The sequence below is a fragment of the Schistocerca cancellata genome, chromosome 8, assembly GCF_023864275.1.
Source record: "Schistocerca cancellata isolate TAMUIC-IGC-003103 chromosome 8, iqSchCanc2.1, whole genome shotgun sequence".
Lineage (NCBI taxonomy): Eukaryota > Metazoa > Arthropoda > Insecta > Orthoptera > Acrididae > Schistocerca > Schistocerca cancellata.
In genome coordinates, this window is record NC_064633.1 from 83,604,132 (window position 1) to 83,623,832 (window position 19,701).

General features: G+C 41.2%; 1 protein-coding gene across 1 annotated transcript in view; it reads left to right on the forward strand.

Moving 5' to 3' along the window:
- The window catches only part of LOC126094937 (1-phosphatidylinositol 4,5-bisphosphate phosphodiesterase-like), a 524,263-nt gene that overhangs the window by 483,759 nt on the left and 20,803 nt on the right, over positions 1 to 19,701 (forward strand). Inside the window, exon 21 of the mRNA XM_049909585.1 lies at positions 4,603 to 4,673. Within this exon, the coding sequence (XP_049765542.1) occupies positions 4,603 to 4,673 (71 nt within the window). The remainder of the gene's footprint in view (positions 1 to 4,602; positions 4,674 to 19,701) is intronic.

The window sequence follows — 19,701 nt, forward strand, 5'->3', positions numbered from 1 at the left end:
GATTTTTGAAAAAACTGGCAAAAGTGAGGTCAGTTGGTAATTTGACTACATTTCTTTGTCCTCTTTCTTGTGGCGAAGTATAACTTCAGCATATTTATGCCAGTCCGGGAATGTTCCTGTGATAAGTGATTAATTACGCAAATAACTTAAGATATGACTAAGCTCACATCAACACTCTTTTATTAACTTTATTGATATGTTATATAACCACTAGTATGCTTTGATTTCAAGGACTTTATGATGGATTCTATTTCTTTGGGTGAAGTAAGTGTCAATTCCATTTTACTGAGATTGCTTGTGTGCACTGGTCTCAGATATTCCATTGCATTATTTACTGAACATGACAACCCCATGCTATCAGTAACAGAGACAAAATACTAGTTTAAATGGTTTGCAATACAACATGCATTTGTTACCTGGGTTTCATTTATTTTTAGAGCTATTTGTTCCTCCTCATTTCTGGTTCTACCTGTCTCTGACTTAACTATATCCCATATTGTTTTCACTTTATTGTGGGATGTATTTATCTTCTTCTCATAATGCAGATGTTTAGATTTCTGGATAACCTCCTTCAATATCTTGCAGTAATTTTTGTAATAAGCTATAATGCTAGTATCAAATGTGTCCCTGCATATCAGATAGAGTTTCCTTCTTGTCTCACTTGATATCTTTATCCCTTGCGTGATCCATGGTTTCTTATTTGACTTCTGCTTCATTTGATTCACCCTCAGGGGAAAACAGTTTTCAAATAAGGTGCTACCTTTATTAATGAATGTTTTATATTTTCCATTTGTGTCTTGGATGCTGTAAAGATCCATCCAATTAATTTCTTTGAGCAATCTCCTAAATTTCTCAGTTTTTGGCTGTTTTATTGGCCTTCTGTACTCAGTTCTGATAGATGTTTTACCCTGACAGTTTTCAAAATTTAATGTTAGGTGTTGCATGTCATGGTCAGATAGCCCATTTACTACTGGTTTTGTAATGTGGCTTAGTTTCCTAGAATTGTCTATAAAGATATTATCAATGGCAGTCTTAGAACATTTATATACCCTAGTTGGGAAATATACAGTAGAAATTAAATTGAATGACAATGTAACTGATTTCAGTAACTGTTCACTGACAGTGTTTTTCAGGACATCTACATAAAAATCACCAGCAACCACCAGTTCTTTGTTTTTTAATTTTAGATGAGATATTAAATCTTCAATAACATTTATAAACAGGTTAAAGTTTCGTGAAGGTGCTCTGTTTATGACTACCTGTTATGAAATTCTATCTCTGTTGCACCTGCTTCTAAGTGCTGCTCTAAGTAAAATTTATTCTTATTTATTCTTAAATTTAAAACTGTTTTTAACAAATGTGGCAATTCCTCCTTTCTCTATATTTTGTCTACAGAAGTAAGAGGCTAACTTAAATTCTGTAAGGTTTAACATATTTATACCAGTGGTCACATGATGTTCAGAGAGGCAGATTACATTTACTGGGTTTGATGACTGTAATTCATCAATACACATAAGTAGTTCATTAATTTTACTTCAAAGCCCTCGAATATTTTGATGCACTAAAGATAGTTGGCATTTTACATTTGCCAAGATGAAATTGGGTGGAAACAAAATTTCTGCTGATTGCTGTAAATTTTTAACCAACAGCTGTGTTCGCTGATCCAGTGTGCCAGGATTATGCTGTTTGATTCCTTTCTCAAACTGAAGGTTTGTTTCAATCTTTACTTCTCTCAGAACTTGACTTCGTTCTGTCCTACCTATCCGAAAAAGGGTCTGCTCCAACACATATGATCACTGGTATATTACCACTTTGGCAGTGCCTCCCCCCCCCCCTTACATTTCCTGCTATTAGCCCAGCCAGTTTACCCTTCCCTTTCCTGTTGAGGTGTAGGCCATGTCTAATATAATCCCATCTACTGAGAGAATCAACAGGAACCAAACCAATATGTGACGCCGCACCCCACCCAACTAGCCATTCCAACTCCAAATTAACCCTCCCGATAGAAGGGAGGCTAGGATGTCAAACTGACTGACTTAGGGGCAGGAGAGGCACCACAGGACATTTCAACTTCCACTGTCCTGAATATAGGTTTGATGGCATCCATTACAAAGTATACACATTTGAATTCTGCAGAGCGAAATATAGTGACATGCAATAGGACATTTCCTTGAACATAAATGTTTTACATATCAAACTCTTCAGAAAGATGTGTGCTACAAAATGAACATATTTTTGGAGAACTGATTTTCTTAAATTTTGATCAAGGTTTTGCCCCAGTTTGGAAATATCGAAGATCTGGGGCTATCAAAAACGGTGCCATTAAAACAGTGTTGCTAAATATGGTTTTCTGAAATTCTTTCACCAAAGAAGATGAAGTAAATATCCAGAATTTGAATCAAGAACAGCTGCTAACATGAGTAAATTAGATGTAGATATCCTTGATATAGTGAAGTGACACAAGTCATTTGAAAGAAGGCAAATCTTCAAGTCCAAATTGTATACCAGCTGGTTCCTTTCAGAGTATGCTGATGTAATAGCTCCATACTTAGCAATCATATACAATTGCTTGCTTGATGAAAGACATGAACCTAAAGACTGGAACATTGCACAGGTCACACCAATATTCAAGAAAGGAAATAGGAGTAATCAGCTGAATTACAGACCCACATCACATACATTGATTTTCAGTAGATTTTTGGAACATATAGTGAGCTTGATCAGTATGAATTATGTTGAAGAAAACAATATATTGATACATAGTTAGCACAGTTTCAGAAAGTACCATTCGTGTGGAATATGAGTAACTTTTTATTCTTATGAAGTAATAAATTCTATCAACAAGGTATCTCCAGTGGATTCCATATTTTTAGATTTCCTGAATGCTTTTGATACAGGCCTTAACAAGTGACTTCTAATCAAATTGTATACATATGGAGTATCATACCAATTATATGTCTGGATTTGTGATTTCCTATCAGACAGGTCAAAGTTTGTGGTAACTAATGGAAATGGAAAGTCATCAAGTAAAACAAAGGGATATCAAGCATTCCCCAAAGTACTATTACAAGCTCCATGCTGTTCCTAATCCATATAAATGATGTAGAAGATAATCTAAGCAGCTCTCTTAGATTATATATGATATAGTCTAGTCATTTACCATCTATAAAGTCATCAGAAGATCAAACCAATTGAAAAATGATTTAGTCAAGATATTTGTATTACATGAAAAGTGACAATTGACCATAAACAATGAAAAGTGTGAGGTCATTGACATATCCTTTCATTTCAGTTCGATAAATTACACATATCTAAAGGCAGTCTTTTGATCTAAACAGTTAGAGATTATAGTTGTGAACAGTTTAAATTGGAACAATAAGACAGATAATATTGTGGGGAAGGCAAACCAAAGATATTGTTTTATTGTCAGAACAGATACAACAAATCCACTAACAAGACTGCCTACACTAAACTTGTCCAGCCTCTGCTGGAGAGCCGTTATGTGGTGTGGCATCCTTTCCAGATATAGTTGATGGAGGAAACTGAAAAAATTTAAATTAGGTTAGCTTGTTTTGTATTATTGCAAAATAGGAAAGAGAGGATCATGGATATGATATGATTGTTAGGGTTGCAATCATTATAACAAAGGCAATATTGATTCTGCCAAAACCATTTATGAAATTTCAATCACTAACTTTCTCCTCCAAATGCAAAAATATTGTGTTGATGCCCACTTACATAGGGAGAAATGATTATTGTGATGAAATAAGATACATAAGAGATTACACAGAAAGATTTAAGTGTTCATTTTTCCCACACACTGAGAGTGGAACAATAGAGAAATAGTATGAAAGTGGTTTGATGAACTCTCTATCAGACACTTTGGTGTGAATTTCAGTTAGTCATGTGGGTGTAGGTTTAGAAGAATGTAACAGTCTGTGTGTTTCAACATGGAAAAGAAGAATTTTTCACTGAGTTCAACATTGCATCGTAATGTCCTATTTCCACTGTGCAGGAGTCCATATCCTCCACTGTAGGTTTCAGTGAGGCCTTCTTTTGTAATCCTAAGGTGGGAGCTTTATCACCTTAGCTTCCTTGGAGACTCCCATATGAAGGAAGGGTGCCATTGTCTTAGTAGGATGCATATGTTTGTAAGCAAATGTTCTGGTTAACTATTAAAGAATTTTGCTCTCAGTGATGTGCTTAGAAAATTATTTTATTGTGAATAGTATAGCAAATGATAAAAACAGACATTTAAAATTCTGGTTTCTTCTTCTCTGTCTTAAAGTTTCTTTTAGCCCAAAACAGCTTTGCCCAAGAATAAGAATACAACATGTCTGAAAATGAGGCAAAAGTTGTGTGGAATGTTTATGTAATATTTTGTGGACAACAGTTTTTGATGTAAACAAGAAAGATCATTAACTAGAAAAACTGGTGGAATGTAGTTATAAAAACACAAATGTGAACATTTCATCTTAATTTATTAACCATCATATAATGAAAATCTGTGTGTGAGGGCTTCATATATGATGAGTAATAGTACAGTAAGTAAATAAATGAGCAAATATATATTTCTTCATGTGACTTTACTTTATGTTCTAGGAGATCCTCCATAAAATCATGGAGAATGTACAGGGTTCCCAGATAAAGCAGTTAAAGTTGAAACATAACAGGTAATTTTTGATAGATGTTAATTTTTTATATTATTTACTAGATAAAACAATGGACTTGTGAAAAATTATGACCTAAAGATGTGATTCACAAACAAATATTTTATTTGGCCACTGACTGAATCATTGTTCTTACTATCTTCGAAGCATAGTGTCACAAACAGATTAGGAACCCTGAACTGAGTGCAGAAATGCCAAGACTATAATAGCAGTATTTGAAAGCTGCAAGGGCATGCTGAAAAGTAATGCCACTGAATTTTTTATGTGAAAGCTCTTAAAGCTTTTTAAATAAAAAGCTTTAGTATTGTTCTGCATCTTTATTCTTCATGTCAACATATTTATATCTCAACAGCCACCCTGGTCACGAATGCATTTCTCCCAATGGAAGAGTAGTTTGTTGATAGCATCACTGTAGAATGTTCGGTTTTGCTGATGGAGTCACAACCTCATCTATGCCTTCACTGTTTCATCACTGTTAAAGTGAAGTCCTTGAAGTTGTTCGTTAAATTCTGGAAACACATTAAAATTTGATGTGGCCAAGTTGGGACTGTGTGGAGGATGATCGATGATGGTGAACCCAAGGTGTTGGATTGTTCCAGATGTCACAGCACTCGTGTGTGGTCTGAAATTGTCATGCTGGAAGAGAGGGTGCCCCATGTGTGGAAGAAGTTTTTTGTGGTTAGAAACTCAATTACAGCACACTGTTTCTCACGCACCAGCTAGTTACATTACACATTGCCATTTTGCATGGTATTGTTCGGAGCCCTCTGGCAGCAGAGGGTTGCATTTTGCATCAGCAAAGTGGGAATGTAGACTGAGTAATATAAATGACCTGTAATACATTAACCAATATTGGGAATAGAATAAAACATTTGGTGGCATTATTTTTCAGCACTCCCTTTTAAATGAGTAGATAAATAATTGGCAATCTCAAAATCTGTTTAACATAAACATTGGAATATTTTAGCATTTACATTCCCTGTAAGTCCAAATATTCTAATGAACTGTAGAAGGAGCAGCTTGTGCTTACACTTTTATTTTGTTTTTGAATCTTTTGGGATTTTAAATTTTCTGCCAGATGCCTGTGGGCATATATTTATATAATATTACACAAGTGTATAAAACTCTATTCTGAATCCTAGACAGGGATGCATATTCTATATGGATATGTACTTTGCTTCTAGTGTTGCAGTTGTGAATTTCACAGTTCATACTGAATTCACTCTTGTTATTTAGCAGAAATACCACCAGTCGTTGTATTGGCACAAGAGTGTAACACACTCCAGGTCCCTGAAGAGGTTTCTGCAAGATGTTTAGTTATCATCTTTATACAATGTCCTTACTGTGTGCTTCTGTAGAATAAAACTTTTCTTGATCTTAGCTGTATTGCATCAGAGGTTATGTCACAGGAAAGTGATGAGTGAAAGCATGCTGAGTATGCTAGCAATCCCGTCTGGAGGTCAACACAGTGAGACATATTTCTGAGTACAGAGCCAGCAGTACTGGGCATTTTGATTAAATAATCCCTACGCTGGTGCTATCTCAGTTTGTTATCCATCTGGATGTCTGGGAACTATACACATAGAGCCTCTTTAGTATGTCCATTAATCTGTAAATCATTTTGATTTGTTTGGAATTGTATAATACCAGCAGATCCAGCAATGCTTTGCAACTGCTAAATATGTCCAGGAATCAGATATATGTCTTTATTTCTTTCTGCCTTACACCTCTTTTTATCCCTCCCCTCCTCCCTCCACCCCTCTCTGTCCATAACCTCCTGATCAGCCAGAACTTTATAACCACTGACCTACTATCAATATAAACTCATCCAGTTGATAGCAGCATCGCCTCATGAGGAATGACTGATAGACACAAGCACAGTGTATGTTGTATCAACGAGTGTGCTGTCCATGTGTAGAATGGGGTATGCGTGTGATCTATCTGAATTTGACCAAGAGCAGATTGTGATGGTCCGGAGGCTCAGCACGATGCCTTTGGGAACTGCACAGTGTGTCGGGTTTTCGAGGAGTGCTGTGGCGAGTGTCTTCAACACATGGTGAAACCACGGACTGACATCATGGAATTAGGTGGCCACCCATCATTACAGATGTCGTAGGCTGGGCAGACTGATAAAACAGGACAGGCAGTGAACTGTAGGGAGAACTAACATCAGCCTCCAATGCTCGGCAGACTACAAGTCAGTCTGAATGTTTGTTAGATTTTCATGGAAAAATTTGAAATAAATTGGTCAATAATGTTTAGAGACTTTTGATACTAGCATTTCCATTTTTATGTACTATGTACTATACTGTATACTTTGGAAGAATATATAGACTTTGTCCATTCCAGCATTTATTAGAGGGTTGTGTAAAAATTTGAAGTAAATCAGTCAACAATTTTTTTGAGAAGTTTGGTGACAACTGTTCCCCTTTATATATTACATACACAGTTATATACCATATGTATTAAAATATACAGCTTATGCTTGTTGGAATCTATATTAGAGCTTTGGGTAAATATTTGAAGTAAATTGGTCAAGAACTTTCAGATATTTTTGGTAACAGTGTTAAACACCAATTTGTCTTTATATGGTAGTATAGAAGATGACTATATGATTGAAGTTTAAACTGGAATGAGGTTTTCACTCTGCAGCAGAGTGCGCGCTGATGTGAAACTTCCTGGCAGATTAAAACTGTGTGCCGGACTGAGACTCGAACTCAGAACCTTTGCCTTATGGAGGCAAGTGCTCTACCAACGGAGCTACCAAAGCATGACTCACGCCCCATCCTCACAGCTTCACTTCTGCCGGTGCCTCATCTCCTGCCTTACAAACATTGCAGAAGCTCTCCTGCAAACCTTGCCAAACTAGCACTTTTGAAAGAAAGGATATTGTGGAGACATGGCTTAGCCACAGCCTGGAGTGTTTCCAGAATGAGAATTTCACTCTGCAGCGGAGTGTGCTCTGATATGAAACTTCCTGGCAGATTAAAACTGTGTGCCGGGCCGAGACTCGAACTCGGGACATTTGCCTTTTGCGGGCAAGTGCTCTACCAACTGAGCTACCAAAGCACGACTCGCGCCCCGTCCTCACAGCTTCACTTCTGCCAGTATCTCACCTCCTACCTTCCAAACGTTACAGAAGCTCTCCTGTGAGCCTTGCAGAACTATCCTGTGAAAGGCAAAGGTCCTGACTTCAAGTCCCGGTCCGGCACACAGTTTTAATCTGCCAGGAAGTTTAATATCAGTGCACACTCTGCTGCAGAGTGAAATTCTCATTCTGGAAACATCCCCCAGGCTGTGGCTAAGCCAAGTCTCCGCAATATCCTTTCTTTCTGGAGTGCTAGTTGTGCAAGGTTCGCAGGAGAGCTTCTGTAAAGTTTGGAAGGTAGGAGACAAGGTACTGGCAGAAGTGAAGCTGTGAGGATGGGGTGTGAGTTGTGCTTGGGTAGCTCAGTTGGTAGAGCACTTGCCCGTGAAAGGCAAAGATCCCTAATTTGAGTCTCGGTCTGGCACACAGATTTAATCTGCCAGGAAGTTTTGAAGTTTAAATTGTTTGCTGGGAACCAGTTGTAAACCTGCTCCATTATTCTTTTGGCTGTTTATAGTATGAATGTGTCAGGGCCCTTTATTAATATTCCTGTGTCATCAGCAAATCTTATAGTTCTTGAAGAGCACCAGGTACATCGTTTATGTAGGCCAGAAACAGGAGTGGGACCATATTTAATGTTGTTTCACTGAGAATTTACTCTTGTTTGTGTCGTACCATTTCTTAATGTGGCCCTCTGTTTTCTATTGTTAGGATAAGATTCCTTTCTTGTGAGTGGAATGCTTTTAATACCACACCATTTTAGTATCATCAGTAGAATCTTACAAGCTACACAAGTGAAGTGCTTGACAAGATTACAGAAAATGCTAACAGAGTATTTGGTATGTGGGAATATGGGAGTAACCAGTGACTCGTGCTTTGTTTACTCCATGCAAGTGCAGCAGATGTTAGATATAAGTTTTTACTTTTTGACTGTCAGTTCAGTGAATTTTCTTTTCTGAGTTGGAAAAATGAAGTATTTTGTGCAAAGCTGTATGTGGGTTTAATTTGTTGCCAACATATTTGGTGACCCCAGCAAAAACAAGAAACACTCTCGCAACTTAATATTGTGTGACAGTTCCGCCAAAGATGGAGAAGCTAACAAAATTCTGCAAGCAACCAACAATGAGATGTGACAGCTAAAGCAACAGATTGGGCTTTTAGAGCTTGCAGCACTGAAGAATGATAGCAAAGCAGAATCCATGAATTTGCAAATGCCAGTAGTAGCAGCCACACCACACAGTCACACATCAATGATTTTTCACGAATGTACGCACCGTTATCAACTGTGCCGTGGTTGCAGTTAAGAGCGAATCCATTCACAACTAAGCAGCCCATACACCACACTTAAAATGGCATTGATCGCTCGCTGCATGAAATTACTTGAACAGCAACTTTCCCAGGTGACGTATCAGGAGAAATGCGGAACAGAAGTCCATCTGAATTTTGGAGACATTTACTCACTATAGTCGATGCAAGCATGATGTCCAATGAATTGTTACTGCACGTCTGGCAATGGCAGCTTCCTCATCAAGTTCAACTGACATTGATTGCGTAAAAACGACAGTCTCTTGACAAACAACTGCAAATAGCTGACAGAGCTTTTGCTACTCTACAGTTGACACTCGTAGCATCTGTAGCAATGTCATCTGCCACTTCTGCAATGGAAGCCAGTGATGACTAATCAGAATGGTTAGAAGAATCAAAGTTAAGCTGTGCAGCCACAGGTTACAGACAAAAACCAGGCATTGATGAGGGGATCAGGAAACTGCAAGATGTGATGGAAAGTATGGCTACTTGCCTACATGATTTGGAGCCGCAGACGTCCACCAGGTCCACCAGTAACAAGAAGAGGTCACACTCCAAACAGGATCAAGCTTACACTGACAATTTTTGCTGGTATCACAGATGATTCAGGCCACAAGCTACAAGATGAACAAAACCTTGTGGACACCCAAATGGCGAGGGCAGCCCACTCTAGGCGCCATGGGCTGCGACACTCATGAACGTTGCCATATACGAACGCGGAACCAGGTGACAGTTGCAGGCAGCAACACGCACAGTCAAGATAAGGCACTTGAAGGCTTCTGATATAGTATACCTTTATGGCACTCAGCATCACCCTGGGAGTATAAGCTAACATTGTACAGATTACAAGTGGTTGATAGACTCACAGGCCTCAACTTCCGGATCGACACCATCTTGGAAGTGTTTACCTTGCTGGCTCCAAGTTTTGTTAAGGAGGACACATGGGAGCCTTTGAAATTGATAGCAGTTAACAATTCAAGTATAAACACGAACAGCTATAAAGATCTCGCTATAGATATTGTTTTATCTACCTGTTATAAGTAGAATTTTCTAGTGGCAGATATTTTACAGCCAATCTTAGGCGCAGATTTCTTGTCTCATTTTGCTCTCACCATGGACTTGGCAAATAACTCTCATACTACTGGATCAAATAGTGGCATGACACAAGGCTTTCGGTGCAGTACGGCAGAGGCTGTTTTAGGAGAAGTCAATAACTCAGCTATACAGTCTCCCCAACAAGAAGCCATAAAGACTCCAGTTGTTAAACATAGTACAGTGCTTTATATACACACACCACACCATGACCACCAGTAACAAGATGTGTCCACAGATTACCCCCAGAGCGATTAGCAGAGACAAAAGCGGTATTTGAGGAGATGCTCCAAGCTGGGGTAATAAGAAGGTCTGACAGTTCTTGTGCATCCCCTCTCCACCTAATATGTAAGGAAGATGGCACATGGTGTCCCTGTGGCGACTACCACCGAGTGAACACAAGAACAATCCTGAACAAGTACCCCATACCAAATATTGAAGAGTTTACCTATGCTCTAGCGGGTGCAAAAGTATTCTCAGTACGGGATTGTCGTAAGGCATACAATCAGATTCCTGTGGCTCCACCTGACATCGCAAAGACGGCAATGATCACACCCTTTGGGCTATTCAAGTTTCCTTTTATGCCATTCGGACTCAAAAATGCAGCCCAATCCTGGTAAAGATTCATTGATGGAGTGCTCCAGGGATTGCCTTTCTATTATGTATATCTGGATGATATTTTGGTATTCTCAGAGGATATTCAATCACATATAGACCTATTCAGGAAGTACGACAAAGGCTTGATATGTATGGAGTAATGCTAAATGAACACAAATGCATTGTGGCCAAGAGTCAAGTCATTTTCCTCGGCTATGTAGTCTCAGTTAACAATATACAGCCATTACCGGAGAAGATCTTCATGTTGTGCAACCTACCCAAACCTACAGACTACAAACAACTTAGGCATTATCTCGGTATGGTAAATTTTTACCAGTGTCATTTACCAGTTCCTGCCGAAACACAGGTACCACTTACGAACGCACTGCTGGCAAGAATACCACAGGAAAGTGAAAGCTGCAACGGACACCAGAAATCAGAAATAACCAAAGCTTTTGGCAACTTGCAAAGAAGCTTAGAGGAGGCAATGTTACTCGTGCACCATTGTGTATTGTAGTAGACGTGAGCCAGGTCGCAATTGGTGCAGCCTTGCAACAGCAGGTTGATGGACATTAGCAACCTCTTAGTTGCTTCTCAAAGAAGCTCCAACTCCGACAGACAGAATGGAGTGCATATGACAGAGAGTTGTTGGAAATATATGAAAGTGTCAAACATGTCCACCCGAATATTGAAGCCAGGCCAATAACAATTTTCACTGATCATAAACCTTTCAGCAACATCAGCAATAAGTGCTCACAAAGGCAGTTCTGGCACAGAGTTTGTCAATCAATTAACCACAGATATAAGACGCATCAGAGGTGCAGAGAATCTGGTTGCATATTACTTTTCTTGTGTTTGCGGTATGACCACCACAATAAACTATGAAGAACTCACTACATCACGAGAAGCAGATCTGGATCTACAAAAGTTATTGACGGACCACACAACAGGGTTACACTTACAGCCGGTACTCATGCCAGGAAGATGGCTTAAGTTAAGGTGCGATATATCACGGCAGAAGCCACGCCCATACATTCCCCAACAATTTCGTAAGGCATCATTTGGTAGTGTTCATGACCTGGCACATCCAGAGCAAATTCCACGATCAGGTCACTGGACAGTATGTTTCATCTGTCTATCAATTAAAAAGGACGCCAGGGAATGGACTTGCTCATGCCTACAGTGTCAGTGCTGCAAAATAGCGCAACACGTTTATGCAGAAATTGGGAATTTCACAGGATCACCAGCAAGATTTTCCGTGTCCATCTGGACTTAGTGGGTCCACTTCCAGTTTCGGATGGCTATAAATACATGTTAACAGTGGTAGACGGATGCACGAGATGGACAGAGACCATTCTGATCACTGGCATAGCGGCAGAAACATTGCAAAGGTGTTTGTCTCTCAGTGGCTAGCTTGCTTTGGGTGCCCCCTTCATATGATGACAGGTCAAGTCTGCCAGTTTGAGTCTAGTCTGTTCAACAAGCTAGCTGATTTATGTAGGTTCCAGCACCACCATACAATGAGCTACCATCCAGCGAGCAATAGTATGGTGGAGAGGTGGCACAGGACATTGAAGGCACCTCTCACGTGTCATCAGAGAAGCTGGACAGAAGCATTACCATTGGTTCTCCTTGGACTATGGACCACATACAAGATGGACAGCAGTGCCTCAGTGGCAGAATTGGTGTATGGGGAACCACTGAGAATCCTGGCTGATTACCTAACCACTGCCGCATCACCAATGCTAAGAAACCTCTCATCACTAATACATGAAATCTCTGAGTGTGTGGAAACAATGAGAAGGCCTACGGTATCTAGACATGGTGAGCAACCAGTTTTCATGCATAAGGTGTTGGCAGATTTACACATGTCATGCTCCACACAGATTCAGTCACAGCGCCACTTCACCTTCCAAATACTGGACCTTATCGAATAGTACGACACAGCACCCATACTATGGACAACTCACAGAATGACAAAACTATTAGAGTGTCCATAGAGAGAGTAAAACCAGTATGGGTCTTACCAGAACTGGAGTATGACAAGACTCAAGAAGATGGGGAGGGACCAAAGTTTGGAACTCACTATGCATGATATGGCAGAAGAACCAATGACAAGAGGACATGGAACTACAATGCAACAGCCCACACTGGATCCCTCATCCTCGCAGCAAAAAGGCCTCCGTACGAGAGCAAGGAGACAAGTCAAGTTAAAGTGCAGAGCACCTGGGATAAATGAGAACTTTGGGGGGGGGGGGGGGGGGGGGGCTGTGTGGGAACATGTGAGTAGCCAGTGATGTGTGCTTCGTTTACTCTATGCAAGTGCAGTGGATGCTGGATACAAGTTTTTACTCTTTGACTGTTAGTTCTGTGAGTTTTCTTTTCCAAGTTGGAAAAATAAAGTATTAAGTATTTTGTGCAGAGCCATATGTGGGTGTAATTTGTTGCCTATAGTTATTCCTTAGTTCTACCAAAACTGAGTTCATGAAATCAGCTGAAGCCTTTACTGAAGCCAAGCTGACCTGTTGCTAAAATACTATTCTCAGAAAAATGGTTTAATATTCTGTTGTAAGCTATACTAAAAAAAAACCTTCAGTTGGGAGGAAGATCAGTTACTTATATCCACTTTTATAAATGGGTGTTGCTAATGCAAATTTCAGGAAATACACCTTCACCCCTCAACTGGTTACAAAGGTAGCTCAAGAGGGGCATTACCAAATCAACTAAAGATTTTAGTACTATGACTGAAATACCATCATAACCAGAAGATGTACTGCTTTTCAGTGACCTGATAATTTCTGTGATCTCTCTAACACATTATTTGGAAAAATTGATATCTGGTGCAGAAGAATGTAATGCCTGTCTTAAGTAATGATAAAAGACCAGCTTGCGATGATCATTGCATCTAAATTTCTTCTCTGAATAGAGTGATGAGTTTACTTAACAAATGTTGTACTATTTGTTAATGTGCAGAATGCATTTCACATATATATCCAGATCCTAGCAAGAAAATGTTCAGCATCATCCGTTATGATGAGCAGCACCATCAGTGGTAAAAATGCTAAAAAGAAATGTTATTGTGTTTTGACAGGGCAAAATGTGCACAGCACATGGATAAATGACACAGGAAGCCAATGTGAGTCTTCAAAGGCTGATATGAAAGCAAGTGACTGATTTCCAGTTGATATAGTGCACTGTGAAATCAACAGTAACCAGCAGCAATACAAAAATGCTGAGACTAGACATACTGCCTTAGGTAAACTCAGTGATTATCTTGCAAAAACTTTGTATAATATATTTGTGCAGCAGGTCACACAAGTAATATCATTGTTGTTTTCAACATATTACCACATCATCATTAGAGGATCTGTTTAAAAATAATAAAAGAGGGGGATACCAGTACTACAAAACTTAATTACAAATCAAATTAACTTCTATACATAAAATGTATTTGAATACATTATATAGTGTCCCTTCAACTGAACAGGTCCAGAGAACCACTCACACTGTAAACATATCTGTGTTCTGATTGTTAGAACTGAAGGCTACAGTTAACTAAATTATAATATAAAGTTGGTAACTTTAAAATTGCAAATACAAAATCAAACAATGGAAAATCCTTAATGGAATAATGACATATTATGAAAAGGATAGTTGCTACTCACCATATAGTGGAGATGCTGAGTTGCAGATAGGCACAGCAAAGAGACTGTCAGCAGTTAATCTTTCCACCAGAAAGGCCTTTATCAGAATTAGACAACATACAAATATACACTCACACAAACAGAACTCTCTCACACACAGGACCACAGCCTCTGGCTGGCATGGCCAGACTGCGAGCAGCAGTGCATGATGGAAGAAGCAAACTGGGTGGTGATGGGGAGCAATAAGGAGGAGGCTGTGGCAGGGGAGGGGCAGGGATAGCAGGGTAGGGGTGGGGGACAGTAAATTGCTGGTTGTGGGGCCATACTGGGATGAGTTGGGAAGAAGGTAGGGCAGCTAGGTGCAGTCAGGATGTTAGACGGTTGGCAGCGAGGGGGGGGGGGGGGGGGGGGTTTGGGAGGAAGGAAGCAGAAAAGGAGAAAAGTAAAAAGACTGTGGGTGCATTGGTGAAATAGAGGGCTGTGTAGAACTGGAAAGGAAACAGGACAATGACTAACAAAGGAAGAGTTTCCACCTGCGATATTCAGAAAAGCTGGTGTTGGTGAGAAGGTTCCAGATGGCACAGGCTGTGAAGCAGTCATTGAAATGAAGAACGTCATGTTGGGCAGCATACTGAGCAACTGGGTGGTACTGTTTCTTGTTCACAGTTTGTCAATGGTCATTCATGCAGACAGACAGTTTGTTGGTTGTTGTAACTGATGCCGGACTAGTTCTATTTACTTAATTGCAACATAAAAACACACTAACTCATACAACTCTTTTACTAGAAAATTAAACAACAGAACAGCATAAAAACAAATGAGGAAACGTAAGTCAGAGAATGTGCCAGAGATAATAATTACAAGTGGCAATCACTTGCACACAGTATTACACTGCACATAACATTGCACTTCACCACTCCCCCCTTAGTGTCAACGGTACTTTCTGTTGAAACGGACATGTCATCCGGACCGGGTTACAACAGGTCGTGTGCAGGCTGCTGATGGTGCATTAGAGGTAGCCTCAGACGTCTGTTGAGACTGACCTGTAATGTGCAGCAGAGTGTCTAGAGCTTCGGTCATATCCTCAGTGCATGTAGATGCATCCGTACCAGAGTAGCGAGCACAGAAAGCTGGTTTGAGCCTGTTGACGGAGACGGTTGTTGGTGTACCCATCACATCGACATTTACTGTCTTGTCCTCCCTACTGATGGCACGATAAGGTCCGTTGTAGGGTGGCTGCAGCGGCTTGCGTACTGCGTCATGCTGTAAGAAGACATACTGGCATTCCCGTAGCTCGTCAAACACAAATGGACGACGGGTCTGCTGATCCCTTGGAACAGCATGGCATAGTTGCTGGATTTGTGTACGCAGCTTTTGTACAAAATCTGAAGTGTCAATGCTGTTGTCTGGCACATTAGAAAAGAACTCGCCGGGAAGCCGTATCGGTTGGCCATAAACAAATTCTGCAGTCGTGGCATTCAGGTCTTCTTTCAGCGATGCACAGAGACCCAGGAGGACAATGGGCAACGTCTCTGTCCACCGCTGTGAGGTGTGACAACGAAGCAACACTTTCAGTTAGCGGTGCATGCGTTCAATTAAACCGTTTGCTGATGGGTGATAAGCTGTAGTTCTAATGCGCCTTGTACCCAGTAGGATAGAGAGTGCTTTGAACAAATACGACTCTAACTGTCTTCCTTGTTCTGTTGTGATTTGTAATGGCACTCCAAAATGGGCAATCCGTTTCCTGAAGAATGCAGTAGTGACAGTTTCGGCTGTGATGTTGGCGATTGGGAACACCTCGGGCCAGCATGTAAAATGATTGATGGCTGTAAGGCAGTAGGTGTATCCTTTCGATGGTGGGAGAGGTCCTACTAGGTCTAGGTGGACATGATCAAATCTCTGATTGGAGGAAGAAATGTGCCAAGAGGTGACCTAATGTGCCAGCTAACTTTATTCCATTGACAGGCCACACATTGTCGTACATATTGCTTGCAATCATTGTCCATGTGTGGTCAGACAAAAGCTCACTTCTCCATGTTGGTAGTGTCTCATATTCCAGGTGCGACAAGTTATATAAAGAGACAATTGCCTGTTGGCGAAAGTCAGTAGTCACAAAAGGTCTAATACAGCAGCACAGTTGACAGTGGCAGTGTAATACAGCAGCGTTGTAGGCCCAATGGTTGCGCCAATAAATCTTGAAGCTCACTATCAGATTGTTGCGCTATGGTGAGAGCTTCAAAATCAACTGCTTCAGTGATTGCTTCAATCCTGGAGAGTGCATCAGCTGGCACATTTAGTTCTCCTTCTGTCCGATATAATCAAGGTGTCGCAGCTGACGTGGAGATGCCTTCTCAGGACGCTGGCAGAAAGCATGTATTAGTGGCTTATGATCTGTGATGAGAGTGAACTTCTGTCCTTCCAACATGTGACAAAATTTCTTAATAGTAGCATATGCAGCATACAGTTCATGATCATACGTGGACCAATTCTGTTGGGATGGTGATAGCTTTTTACTCAAAAAGGCTAAGGGCTGCCAGTGCCCGTCTATTTGCCGTTGCAGTGCAGCACCAATTGCAGTTGGAGATGCGTCGACCATCAGGGTGAAAGGCGCCTGCGGAAGTGGGTGCATAACAATGTAGCTGCTGCAATGGCAGTCTTCAGCTTTTTAAATGCCAACTCGGCCTCACTGTGCCCCTGGAGTTTGTGTTTCGGCTTCGGTGAACCTTGCAAGAACTTATCCAGTGGTGCACTAGGAAGACATGATTGCGAATGAATCGACAGTAAAATTGGTTATGCCAAGAAATCTACGTAATTCTTTAACCGTCATAGGCTGGGGAATATATCTACTTTCTCCTGTGGTGGCCGTATGCCTTGAGCATTGATAGTATAGCCTAGGAACTGTACTTCATCTGCTCCAAAAATGCACTTTGACGGGTTGACGAGTAGGCCATGTGCACGTAAATGAGTGAAGATCTGTTGTACGTTGAAGGTGTTCTGCCTCTGAATTTGACATGACCAAAACGTCGTCAATATACACATAACAGAAGTCTAAGTCACGTGTCTCTTTGTCCATGAACTGTTGAAACATTTGGGCAGCATTACAAAGTCCAAAAGGCATTCAGGTAAATTCAAAGAGTCCAAACAGCATGCAGATGTCAGTCTTAGCCGTGTCGTCAGTGTCACAGGTACCTGGTGAAATGCACGAAATAAGTACAATGTAGAAAAGATTGACTTATCGTAAACATTGAAAGTAAAATCTTCGATATGCAGGACTGGGTAACAATCTGGAATGGTTCTGGCATTGAGCTGTCCATAGTTACTGCATGGACACCATCTGTTATTCTTTTTGGTACCACGTGTAGAGATGACCAACTACTGCTCGATGGGCAGCAGATTCCTTGTGCTAACATGTACGAGAGTTCCTGCTTAACTATCTTCGGTGTCTGAGGTGTCAAGCAGTGCAGTCGAGCATGTATTGGTGGTCCAGGTGTAGTCAAAATATAGTGCACTGTCAAGGGCTGCACAGGTGCTAGTGTGGAAGTCTGGCATGTGATCTCTGGGAACTGCCTGAGGAGTTCTATAAATGGAGAATCGCCAGTAACCACTCGTACTGCTGTGTCTTCCACACAATGCACTCGACCTTGGCTTGCTAGGTCGGTAGAAGTGTCAAGAAGGCATTGGTGACAGAGGTCAGGCAGGAGTCCATAAAATTATAAAAAATCTGCTCCAAGTATGAGGTGCATCACATCTGCTACAACAAATTGCCATTCAAATCTGCGCCACAGGCCCAAGTCCAAAACTAATGTGACATGACCATATCTTGTTATTGTGGAACCATTGGCTGCGAAAAGGTGGCAGTCATCACATTTGCAATGTGGCAGACAAGCAGATGGGTAGACTGACACGTCAGCACCCGTGTCAACCAAATACTGTAACTTTGTGCTATGTTCCGTTACAAACAGTCGACGGCTGCCACTTGGAGAGCCAATGGCCATCATCACTGACTTCCTGCTGAGTTTCCCTGTTCATGTGGCAGTTTACACTTGCACGCCTCGGAACCATACCGTCGGTGATACCAACAGACTCTTGTTGACGAAGGTGAGCAGCTGCACTTACCTGGTGAGCCGTGGCGGCGAGATCGGCAACTGGTAGTCTGGGTCCGTAATGCGGCTACTTGCGTGGTGAGCTCAGCAACCTGTTCTTGTAGCGCGGCAAGTGTGTTGTCTGCCCGAGGTTGTGACCAAACTGTTGCGACACATGAGGATGGATACATTTCCGCTATGCGATCCACAGTTTGCGCGAGTGCATCCAGATCGCCAGCACACACTGTCAATATTTTCTGCGAGTCAGGGGCAGGCGCGATAGCCAAATATTCCGCAAAATGTCGTCACTGACGGTGTTGCTCACTAATGTACGCAGTCAGCGTAGTAGCTGCGATGGCGTGCGATCGCCTAGCTCCTCTGTGCAGAGTAGCTTCTCCAATCTCTTCGCCTTGGACTGCGAGAGCCGGGTAGCAGAGCATTCTTGATGGTTGTGTAACAATCAGTACTCAGTGGTGACTCCAGGATATCTTGTACTTCTGTGGCCATATCTTCATTTAGTGCAGCAACTACATAACTGTACTTTGTTTCGTCTGCAGTTATATGCACTAGCACAAATTGACTTTCTACTTGAGCAAACGACAGCATGGGATTCTGTTGCCAAAACGGTGGTGGTTTTACTGTCACACGATTAATTACTGCGCCAGTAGACACTTCTGTAGTTGGTGGTGTGTCTGCCATTGTGAGATACGGCTAAATGGAACACGGAAGATGCGTGACGCGGCTGACACGGATGTTCGTATTTAACGCGACATGGCATAATACGGACCGTTAGTGATAATTGAATTTCACGTTAGTTACCATCGGACATCATGTCGGGGTCACCAATGTTGTGGGACAAGTTGTATTTACTTAATTGCAACATAAAAACACACCGTAACTCATACGACTCCTTTACTAGAAAATTAAGCAACAGAACAGCATAAAATCAGAGACTGTGCCAGAGATAATAATTACAAATGACAATCACTTGCACACAGCATTACACTGCATGTAACACTGCACTTCACACCCATGTAGAATGCAGCACAGTGATAGAACACATGACTGATTTCTCAGGTAGCCACATGTTTGATAGGAAAGGTGATGCTTGTGACTGGACTGGAGTAGGTGGTGGTGGGAGGAGTATGGGACAGATCTTGCATCTAGGTCTATTACAGGGATATGAACCATGAGGCTAGGGGTTAAGAGCAGGGGTTGTGTAG